This window comes from Salvelinus sp. IW2-2015, linkage group LG15 (assembly GCF_002910315.2).
Source record: "Salvelinus sp. IW2-2015 linkage group LG15, ASM291031v2, whole genome shotgun sequence".
Lineage (NCBI taxonomy): Eukaryota > Metazoa > Chordata > Actinopteri > Salmoniformes > Salmonidae > Salvelinus > Salvelinus sp. IW2-2015.
The window spans coordinates 20238503-20250286 of NC_036855.1; the positions used below are offsets into that span (position 1 = coordinate 20238503).

An 11784-nucleotide genomic window follows, 5' to 3' on the forward strand; every position below is an offset into this window, starting at 1 on the left:
ATTACTTCTGGTAGTCTTATTAAAGGGATACTTCAGGATTTTGGCAATTAAGCCCTTTATCTACTTCCCCAGAGTCAGATGAACTCATGGATACCGTTTCTATGTCTCTGCATCCAGTTTGAAGGAAGTTAGAGGTAGTTTCGCGAGCCAATGCTAACTAGCGTTAGCACGATGAGTGGAAGTCTATGGTATCTACTAGCTTGCTGGCAGTTACCATAGACATCCAGTCATTGCGCTAACGCTAGTTAGTAATTGTGCTAGTTAGAGACATAAAATAGTATCCACGAGTTCATGTGATAATGGGGAAATAGATAAAGGGCTTCACTGCCAAAATCCTGAAGTATCCCTTTAACAATCTTACTTTCTGATGTAAAATGCATGTGTATCTACAAACATCCATCATAAATATCTGTTAAATCATATGTATATACATGTACATATAGGTGACATCAGAGGTGCACAGGTCAGTACTATATAATATCATCCAGGAGATGGGGGGTGCCCACCCAGTCTAGCGTTCTGGGCTCAGAAGCAGCCATGATCATACACATGAACTGCTTCCCTGTTCTCTTATCTATGGGGTAAATGGTAGTGGGCGTGAATCTCTTGTTGCTCTCCACAAATTCACAGAGTTGACGGTATATTTTGGGATACTCATGACGCAGGAAGACTCCCCTGGTCCTGAGCTCACGTTGGATATTGATAAAGCAGATCTCTCTGGCTTTCATACCCTCCTTTCCCTCTTTGTCAATATCAGGTGTGCCTGGTGGCGGGGTGAGAATGAGTGTCTCCATGTCACTTTCCTTCCTGAAGACCTTTTTATCTGGGCTGGAGGAGGCCAACGAAATCTTTGCATGTTTTCGGACTGTTGGTGTTTGGACTCTTGGTGAGGGTCTGTTAGGCACTAGTTCACCAACAGCTATGGATACATTCAAGAGAAAACATTCATTGGGGTCATAKTCATTGCCAGCCTGCTGCAGGTCCTTACAGTAATCCCCCAGGTTGTCTTTGAAGCTGTCCAGCTCTCTTAGAGACAGATATGTGGGGGACATGACAAGGCTCTCAAGGCCATCCTTCAGGAAGTTGTCAGCAGTCCCTGGGTTAGCAAAGCCCAGGAAAAGAATGCCTCTCCCTCTGGAAAGGTAGCCAGCTTTGGCAATGCGAGAGAAGGCTTTATGGATCTCAGAGTTCTCTCTGCAGTACTTCAGCATGTGCCTGCACACACTACTGATACGCCCATATAGACAGTTCTCTTTATGGCTGTCCCAGTCATCCCGACGGCAGTTCCGGGAGCAGTAGAAGGTGTAGCAACTATGACAGGATTTGAAGTAAAGACAGGCATTGAACAGGGTCTCTGTCCGCTTGCACTTCTTGTTGGCACACATCATGGTGTCATCGTCGTCTGTGCTGTGGTCTGGGGAGATCTCCTCTGGACTCCTTTGTATGCTCTGTAAGCCATCACACCCACTGTCTGGGTCTTTGATGGTGTCAGGGCTGGTTTTAGTGGAGGCGATTGGTGAGCTCAGAGTTCCTAGACTCTCTAGGCCTCCTAGACTCTCTAGGCCTGAAGATATTAGCTTTCCTTTTTCATCATCCTCACTAATCAACTGTTTTAGTTGGTCCATTAGATCCTGACTAGGCCGCCTGCTGGTTGAGGGTTTGTAATCAGTGACAAGATCAGCTAGCAGCTCGTCCAGTTGCTCTAGGCTCTGCTGCAGGGAATAATCTTTGTGTTGTCTGTCTTTGGTCAGTTCCGCTGACTCAGATGGCTGCTCTTGATGATGAAGAACATTTAGAGTTGGCACCTTTTCACAATCCAGTGCATCCCAGGTGGCTGAACGCACATCTTGCTGTTTGTGGTTGCGTGCGCGTATGTCATTGTCGGTTATCGTGATCTCAGGAGTTACAAACCATAGCCCAGCCTTAGTGTTCCTTCCAGGATTGTTTGGACCTTTCTCTAAGGAGTTTTCAGAGAGGGACAGGGCAGCATAGCGCCTTGGTGAACTAGATAGATTGAGTATAACTGGCTTTGGTGTATCATTAGGAAACAGAGCATGTCTCCCCTGGTATAACAGATTATCATAGCTGCGTCCACACGGCACTGCTTGCTCCCTGTCATGACGAGGATAAAGAATATTGTCCCAGGACTTTGAGTGTTTTCTGACTTCTGCTCCCAGGCTGGTTGGCTCCACATGACTGTTTTCAAACCAGGGGGACATTACTGGCTCTTGTCTTACTCTCTGTGGTGTCAGCTGAGAGGACTGGTTGGAGTATCCAGATATACTTGAACGATACCAGTCATCTGCATAGGCCTGGGACATTTGTGTACGTCGACGGCCCTCCGTGTGATACGCCCTGTAAGGAATATACTGTTCTGCTTGGGGGTTGTACGGCTTGCTGTATAACATCCTGGAGCCATTAGACTGACAGGGATAGCCCCTGGGTTCTTCCCCATAGTATGCTCTTGCCTGTTGTGTTTGAGCAAAGTATGGCCCTACCTCGCTTGTGGAGTAAGGCCTGGTATAGACAGCCTGCACAGGGTCTCTGCTGGACATGTGTTGCTCTGTGTAATATGGCCGGACTGGGTCAGTGTGAACCCAGCGAGTCCGTGGATCATGCATATACTGACCATTAAGAGTACTGCCTTGGCTGGTGAGGCTTGAATTATCATCCTGATAGTACGCTCTAGCAGAGGGGTGGACAGGGTATCTGGTCGGATCCTCAGTGTAGAAGAATTTAGTGGGTATATTGGGGTTTGAAAGAGTCCTCTGCTCCCTTGACAAGTATTCCCTTGGCATTATAGTGGAGGGCACCCTTCGCATGTCTACTGGCTGGATGTAGCTGGGGGGCCCGCAGGTAGTGTACTGATATGTTTGTCTATAATCGCCACTGTAACAGTCGTTTGGTGTGGGTGTCCGTACCTGCCGTGGCACAGACAGACCTCTGCTCTGACTGAAGTAGGAGTATCTCTGCCAGGGATGTTCAGTCCTCATGCTCTGAGACCTCCTGGCTGTGTGCTGCAGGACCGCTGCATCTGGCTTGATATCCACACGGCACCTGACATGAGGAGTGATGGCTGGCTCATCCTGTTTGCTCTCCTCAGAGAAACAGTCTGAGACGTAGAGGGGAGAGTGTGGTTGCAGTTTTATAGGGTGTACTTCGTTCGAAAAAGCTTGGTTAGAGGAGTAAGAGTCCCGGTGTGGTTCAGATGTCCTTAGAGGGGGGTTTGGTACAGCCTGTGGAACATCTCGTCCTCTCCTGGTTACCGGTGGGGAGACTGACATAGGCACAGGGGTAAGGGTGGTCTTGACTCTGGGAGCACTTTTTGATCTTGTCCTCTTCTTTGAATCTGACCTCGTGGCCTGACTGGTTTTGTCTGGGTTGGCATGCTGTGGTGGGTGTAGTCTAGTGTTGAACAGATCAGGGGACGAGAAACGGAGGTGTCCTGGATGATCCAGGCCATTCCAGGTCACCTCTTTATGCACCCTCTGATGCTCAGTCCTCTTGTAAGGATACTCCATTGAGGCAGAAAAGGGCTGTGGGTCGTCCAATGACTCAAGGTAGTCAAAGCTACGGCAGTGTCTTTTGTTAATGGTTTCCGTGTGTCGCTCCAGTTTGTCAATCATTTGCGAGTCACATTGTTGGAAGGGGCTGAGCGAAATGGAGTGCCCAGTGATGGGATTTAGTTTGATGTCCCGATACAGAGTAGATACCAATATATCAGGGGGATCTGTGCGTGTCATCTTATAGGGACTCCTCCGATCTCCCCATTCAAATTGATTCAAGATCAATTTGGCCTGAGAAAAGAAAGATATAAAAGCATTTTATATCCATATTAAAACATACACACATTTTCTTTAAAAATGTAGAAGTGATTCTACACAGACATTAACATGTTATGATGACAGAGATTAACAACATAAATTATCAAATGATTATTTCACTTCTTGACGCTAGGGGTCAGTTTTCTATTATTATTATTRTTTTWAAATAACGTTCCCAAGGTAAACGGACTATTTCTCAGGTCCAGATCGTATAATATGCATATAATTTACAGATTAGGATAGAAAACACTCCAAAGTTTCCAAAACTGTCAGAATATTGTCTGTGAGTATAACAAAACTTATTTTGCAGGCGAAAACCTGAGGAAATCTAACCCGGAAGTGATTTTTTATTTTTTAAATCTGTTTAATTTCCCGTCTTTCTTCCATTTAAAGGGGTATCAACCAGATTCCTTTTCCAATGGCTTCCTCGGGCTGTGACCAGGCTTTAGACATAGTTTCAGGCTTTTATTTTGAAAAATTAGCGAGATTATTCAAAACTAGTCAGGTGTCCTTTGATTAGTTCCTGCGCGCGAGAGGGGTAGCTCTCCATTTTCTTTCTCTCTTTTATTGAATAGGTTACGGTCCGGTTGAAATATTATCGATTATGTATGTTAAAAACAACCTGAGGATTGATTATAAAAAACATTTGACATGTTTGTTCGCTCTCTGATCTTTCATGATCTTGTTCGCTGCTCTGGCACCCCAATGGTGGAACAAACTCCCTCACGACGCCAAGTCAGCGGAGTCAATCACCACCTTCCGGAGACACCTGAAACCCCACCTCTTTAAGGAATACCTAGGATAGGATAAAGTAATCCTTCTAACCCCCCCCCCCTTAAAAGAGTTAGATGCACTATTGTAAAGTGGTTGTTCCACTGGATATCATAAGGTGAATGCACCAATTTGTAAGTCGCTCTGGATAAGAGCGTCTGCTAAATGACTTAAATGTAAATGTAATGTAAATGTTTTAACGAGCATTACAGATACTTTTGGGAATTTATGTCGAACGGAACGAGGCTGTAGTTTTCTGAACATAACGCGCAACCCAAATGGAGTTTTTTTGTTATAAAAGTAATATTTATCGAACAAAAATAACATTTATTGTGTAACTGGGAGTCTCGTGAGTGCAAACATCCGAAGATTATCAAAGGTAAGCGATTAATTTTATTGTTTTTCTGACTTTCGTGACCATGCTAATTTGGGGCTAGCTGTTCTAGCATTGATTGATACAGTCACAAAAGCTTGGATTGCTTTCGCTGTAAAGCATATTTTCAAAATCTGACACGATAGGTGGATTAACAACAAGCTAAACTGTGTTTTGGTATATTTCACTTGTGATTGCATGATTATAAATATTTTTAGTAATATTTTGCGCCCTGCAATTCAGCGGTTGTTTAGGAAAATGATCCCGCTAAAGGGATCCGTAGCACAGAGAGGTTATTTCAGCACTTGTATCTTCCATACTGTAGGCCTATTTCATTCTAGATCCAATGAAAAGAAGGAAAAGTTCACATCTAGTAAAGCATCTTAACTTGGAGCCTGTAATCTGTGGATTTTCACACAGCTTGAGAAGAAACAGATGAAGGATTTAATTGTATCATGCTGCGATGTGCTTTTCTGCAGTGTGCCGCACAAGGTTGTTCTAATTTTAGGAGAGTGGGAAATCTCGATTTTACTGCCCATCATATTGCCAAGATGCTTTACACAGCATCTAAATCTAAGATTAATATCTTGCACAAGATCAACACTTGAGAAACACAACACACTCTTAGAAAAAATTTGCTATCTAGAACCTAAAAGGGTTCTTCATCTGTCCCCATAGGAGAACCCTTTGAAGAACACTATTTGGATCCAGCTAGAACCCTTCGGTTCCAGGTAGAACCCTTTTGGGTTCCATGTAAAAGCCTTTCCACAGAGGATTTTACATGGAACCCAAAAGAGTTCTACCTGGAACAAAAAATGGTTCAATCTGGAACCAAAAAAGTGTTCTCTTATGGGAACAACCGAAGAACCCCTTTGGAACCCTTTTTCTAAGAGTGTACTAATATAGGCAAGGCCCATAAATTGACATTTAAAAAGAGAGAAACAATTAAAGCAACAAATACTGAAACTGTGGATGTTCCCCTCAAAAAAAGTACTGCATTTCTAAGAGGTAGTAAATTATCAGTATTGTATTGTAATGGCAAATTAGACGTAGTCTTAGTGGGATCTTACATACAAAGTCTGGTCATGAAAATAGTGCAAAACTGTATCTGTACAGATATCTGTATCTGTAATCATTCACTCTAGAGAAAAAGAGTCACTYAACCATAATTCAATGGTTTGTTTCAAGCACTTTAGGAATGATTGTGTAAGGATCCAAACCTACGGTAGCTTGCGAAAGTATTCACCCCATTTGGCATTTTTCCTATTTTGCTGACTTACAACCTGGAATGAAGATTGATTTTTGGGAGGTTTGTATCATTTGATTTACATAACATGCCTACCACTTAGAAGATGCAAAATAATTTTTATTGTGAAACAAGAAGTAAGACAAAAAAACAGAAAACTTGAGCGTGCATAACTATTCACGCCCCCGAAAGTCAATACTTTGTAGAGCCACCTTTTGCAGCAATTACAGCTGCAAGTCTCTTGGGGTATGTCTCTATAAGCTTGGCACATCTAGCCACTGGGATATTTGCCCATTCTTCAAGGCAAAACTGCTCCAGCTCCTTCAAGTTGGATGGGTTCCGCTGGTATACAGCAATCTTTAAGTCATACCACAGATTCTTCATTGGATTGAGGTCTGGGCTTGACTAGGCCATTCCAAGACATTTAAATATTTCCCCTTAAACCACTTGAGTGTTGCTTTAGCAGTATGCTTAGGGTCATTGTCCTGCTGGAAGGTGAACCTCCGTCCCAGTCTCAAATCTCTAGAAGACTGAAACGGGTTTCCCTCAAGAATTTCCCTGTATTTAGCACCATCCATCATTCCTTCAATTCTGATAAGTTTCCCAGACCCTGCCGATGATAAACATACCCACAGTATGATGCTGCCACCACCATGCTTCACTGTGGGGATGGTACTCTCGGGGTGATGAGAGGTGTTGGGTTTGCGCCAGACATAGCGCTTTCCTTGATGGCCAAAAAGCAACATTTTAGTCTCGTCTAACCAGAGTACCCTCTTCCATATGTTTGGGGAGTCTCCCACATGACTTTTGGCGAACACCAAATGTGTTTGCTTATTTTTTTCTTTAAGCAATGGCTTTTTTCTGGCCACTCTTCCGTAAAGCGCAGCTCTGTGGAGTGTACAGCTTAAAGTGGTCCTATGGACAGATACTCCAATCTCTGCCGTGGAGCTTTGCAGCTCCTTCAGGGTTATCTTTGGTCTCTTTGTTGCGTCTCTGATTAATGCCCTCCTTGCCTGGGCCATGATTTTTGGTGGGCAGCCCTCTTTATTTAACTAATTATGTGACTTCTGAAGGTAATTGGTTGCACCAGATCTTATTTAGGGGCTTCATAGCAAAGGGGGTGAATACATATGCACACACCACTTTTCAGTTTAAAAAAWATATATATATAAAAAATATATATATTTAAGTTATTTTTTTCATTTCACTTCACTTCACCAATTTTGACTATTTTGTGTATGTCCATTACATGAAATCCAAATAAAAATACATTTAAATTTCAGGTTGTAATGCAACAAAATAGGGAAAATGCCAAGGGGGATGAATACTTTTGCAAGGCACTGTAACAACCGACGCCGGAGATGACAAGCAGGTACGGGGAGTCAAAATGTATTCAGGAACAGACAGGTAACAAAACAGGAACAGCGTCAGCACACGGGTAAATAACGATAAATGACAATTAATACTGAAGCAGAGAACAGAGCGGGGAACCAGACAGATATATTTGAGGTAATGACAGAGGTGATTGAGTCCAGGTGAGTCTAATAATCGCTGAAGCGCATGACGGGGGGATGGCAGGTGTGTGTAATGATGGTGGCAGGAGTGCGTAATGCTGGGGAGCCTGGTGCCTTTGAGCACCAAGGAGGGGGTGCGGGAGCAGGTGTGACAGTACCCCCCTCTAGAGGTGCCACCTGGCGTCCCACCTGGGCGAGTCTGACATGTCGGCTGAGGCACGGGCGCAGGACAAGCCGTCTGGGCGGAACCCCCCGACGAACCGGCAAAAGCATGGGAGCCTGGCGAGCCGGCTGAGGCATAGGAGCCCGACGATCCGGCTAGGGCGTGAAAGCCTGTCGATCCCGCTGAGGCGTGGGAGCCCGATGATCCGGCGGAGGCGTAGCAGCCTGACGAGCTGGCTGGGCGTAAAAACCTGACGATCCGGCTGAGGCCCGATGTGGGATGGGCGGCTTCCGAGCCAACCGGGGCAAGAACCTCTAGCACCAGCTAGGGCGTGACAGCCCGACGAGCTGGTTCAGGCACCCCCTGTTCCATCGGCAGCACTCCCCGATGCTTCGTATGAAGGCTTCAGCATTCTGTAACAACCGACGCCGGAGATGAGAAGCAGATACGAAGAGTCAACATTTATTCAGGAACAGACAGGTAACAAAACAGGAACAGCGTCAGCACACAGGTAAACAACGACAAACAACAATTAATGCTGAAGAAGGGAACAGAGCGGGGAACCAGACAGATATAGGGGAGGTAATGACAGAGGTGATTGAGTCCAGGTGAGTCCAATAATCGCTGATGCACGTGACGGGGGAAGGCAGGTGTGCGTAATGATGGTGGCAGGAGTGCGTAATGCTGGGGAGCCTGGCGCCTTCGAGCGCCAGTGAGGGGGAGCGTGAGCAGTCGTGATAATATATACAAAAAGTATAATAGTGACTGGCAACTCCTCAGTAAATAAGTCCCTTTCCATTGATTGTAGACGACAGTCAATCCCCCCCCCCAAAACAAATAAAAAATAAAGGCTATGTAAGATGCCAATGGTTTGTTTTCAAGAGTCAAGATCACTGACTCTTTGTTTCACACAATAAATAGATTTTCAACAGAATAGATTCAGTGGAATAGTGGCTTTCAGTACACACAGAGTATTTCACTAGTACATAGCTTGTTATTCATATCTTAAACAACAATACATTGTAATAAACAAAGGGGTATAGTTGACCACTATTTATATGAAGAAATGGAATATAAATAATGTGTCTCTGTTTAAAACCAAGAATAAGGGAGTATCTGAGTATCCATGTTTCAAATAGTGCAAATATTTCAATATTTTTGCACATAGACCGTGCTTGTAATGCTTTTTCGTTTGACTTTTAAAGCATATTTTCATGACAGAGAGACAAACATAGAGGCTCCCTTGTTGGCTCTCGCCCATGAGCTAACCCTGAGATACCATCTGTTCATCCTGAGGAGAGAGGTCTGACCAAACGTCTCCCCCGTCATGTCTCCACAACACACCTAAATATCATCTACACACAACCATCATAACCTTACCAGACCTACAGATACTATTAAATAATGTACCATGGTTACAGTCACTGACTCATCTTGTAATTACAATTTTCAAAACAGATTTCAACATACAGCAAATATGTCCTTTTTAAATATTACACCATTGGGTCGGGTGTAACACAATTGGTAACTAACAACCTGGTATCAAAATATTTATAAATGTTGTGTTTGTGTCAACAATATAATTATTGGATTATTATTATGTTACTACTATTTTACAATGTTATTTCTAAGGAAATACACAGTAAATATTGTGGCAGACTGTAAGATGAAGCATTATCAAATATTTTTTGACAAGATAAATGTTTTTAATTATGGCTATTTATTTTTCATTACATTGGTCGCTGTCTAATTGAGGGCCACCACTGAAATGCCACTGAAGCATGAATATTCTCTAATCAATCTGGCATCTGTGTCAGCCATGCTACAAAAATAGCAAAGAGGATGGAATTGATTAATAATATACAATATTACTCAGAAAGTAGGTAAATTGACAACACTGACATTGAAGTGCAGACGTATGTGTGTTTGTGTGTGTGTGTGTACAATCATACCCTCTTTCCACCATCATGCAATCCATTATGCTATCGCCCAACAAAACAAAGTCGCCTGATTTGCTCTCATGCTGATAAAGGCATTGAATGTCCTTTTTAGAGGGTAAGTCATCAGTGACAGCATTTTTTATAAAAGGTCACAGAGGATGCAGATTTATGGCCTTGGTACTGTATGTCCTTTGGGTAAAGAAGGCTATTTATCCAGAGGCTAATAAAATAAGAAAACACACATTTGAGCTGAACTATGGTGGATCTCTGGAATGTGTAACTTTTTGTCTCTTTTGATGTTGCTGAAATCCAGATATCAGAATTAACATTATATGGCTGAATCGTGATAGCCCTACTCTGTTTGCATTGTCTCATTTGAAAATTAGGAAATCATTGCAATCTGGAGAAAATAGCCATTTACCTGACAGTAATGTCTTCAGTATACAGAGTAGGCGACAGACATCGTTTATTTGGTTTGTGCATAGGCAATATAATACTTGTCCATGATTATATAGGTCTATATCATCGATGGAAGAGAGACTTGAGTTAAAATAAAATATTTTGCCATAGGCTACAGAAGTGCATCAAGGGGCAAGCGGGACCACTTTCACTTTAACACTGTAAACTAGTACAAATAACATTGGCTACACTCACATACCACATGCCATGTCGCCTGGATACACTCAGCACACACTGAAACATTCAAATAGGCTAGTTTTCAATAGATGCTCGATGGGCCACAGTTATGCACTCTCTCTACGTGAAACGAATCCAACTTAACCTACATAGGCAACCTGTCCATGTCGCAAATTGTCAAATTCCCTCAAAACAATTGATAAGAAAGTAAACAGTTTATCCACTGAGACAACTGTTGGGAAAATGCATTGAAAAAAATTGGTCTAATATGCGCTATTGTAACAGTGTCGTGATTTGATCCGATGGCTGCATTTGAAAGGACATTTGAAAGGACAGTTATCATTGAGCTTTTCTATTTTCAAAGGTGTGATTTTGGCACACCAAGATCTGAAGCACACTTTGTCCTCGTTTATTGATGCGGCACGGCATTGCTGACCCAATGTATTTGAGCATCGAAGARATCATCCGAGGAGAGGTAATCGCACGCTCAAATAGACCAAAATGTTGTGGCCGTACTCAGAGGAAAAACTGAGAATTTTGAAACCCGTCCTTTCATTCCATCATCAAATAGGAGTGGATATCATCTTACCCTTCACGCCAATGATCCGCTTCCATCATATGTAGGCTACATGATCAATCCTTGGCTCCTGTTAGGTGCAGCTTTACTACATTTCTTATACGGTCTTTATAAAAAATCATGCCATCTTCGCATTTAGTGCTACATGTTATCCACAACACAGTCAACAGTGATTTAGTGCGCCCTCATAGTTTATCTGAAGCATTCGTAGCAATAAGGGGGTGTGTCTGAGTCTGCGCTTATGGGCATTAAATGACGCGCTCGCGTGCATTAGCATGTGAGTTCGTATGCTTGCGTGCTGATGAGCGTTTATAAGGGACTTTGTCATGCTTATTAAATACATGTCTGTGAGGAGAATTGCATACTATCTGTGTTCATGAAAGTAGCTGCAGACACAAAAATTAAGGCTCATTTTGCATCACTGTTCATATGGGAAGATAATTCACCAATCATTTTCGCTGAGATCTCACAGGTATCCTGTCAATGAAAATTAACTCTTCATTATTTGCTTATTAATGGCATGTTATTTATTAAACTGACATTATTTCCTCACCAAAATGTACTATGTGAGATGAGGCATGGCAGCATGTTCAAATGTACACCTAAAAAGCTCCCTGCTGTGTTCACACAAGTTCTTCACTCATTTTGTCACATATGATTAACTCACAATAGTCTCTTGCACAACAGTAGAAAGACTACAGATGATAAAATGGTGGATACATGTCAAAATTATTTGGGGC

The 11784-nt window shown here is 42.9% G+C and overlaps 1 protein-coding gene across 1 annotated transcript; it reads right to left on the reverse strand.

Annotated features, from left to right (window-relative positions):
• Positions 1–375: 375 nt before the first annotated feature.
• LOC111973847 (apical junction component 1 homolog) lies at positions 376–11155 on the reverse strand. Its single transcript, XM_024001269.2, has 2 exons — positions 11057–11155; positions 376–3797 (listed from the first exon to the last, which is right to left on the reverse strand). Exon 2 carries the CDS (start codon positions 3741–3743, stop codon positions 471–473), a length of 3273 nt encoding a protein of 1090 aa, XP_023857037.1. The 5' UTR covers positions 3744–3797; positions 11057–11155; the 3' UTR covers positions 376–470.
• Between the last annotated feature and the right edge of the window lie 629 nt (positions 11156–11784).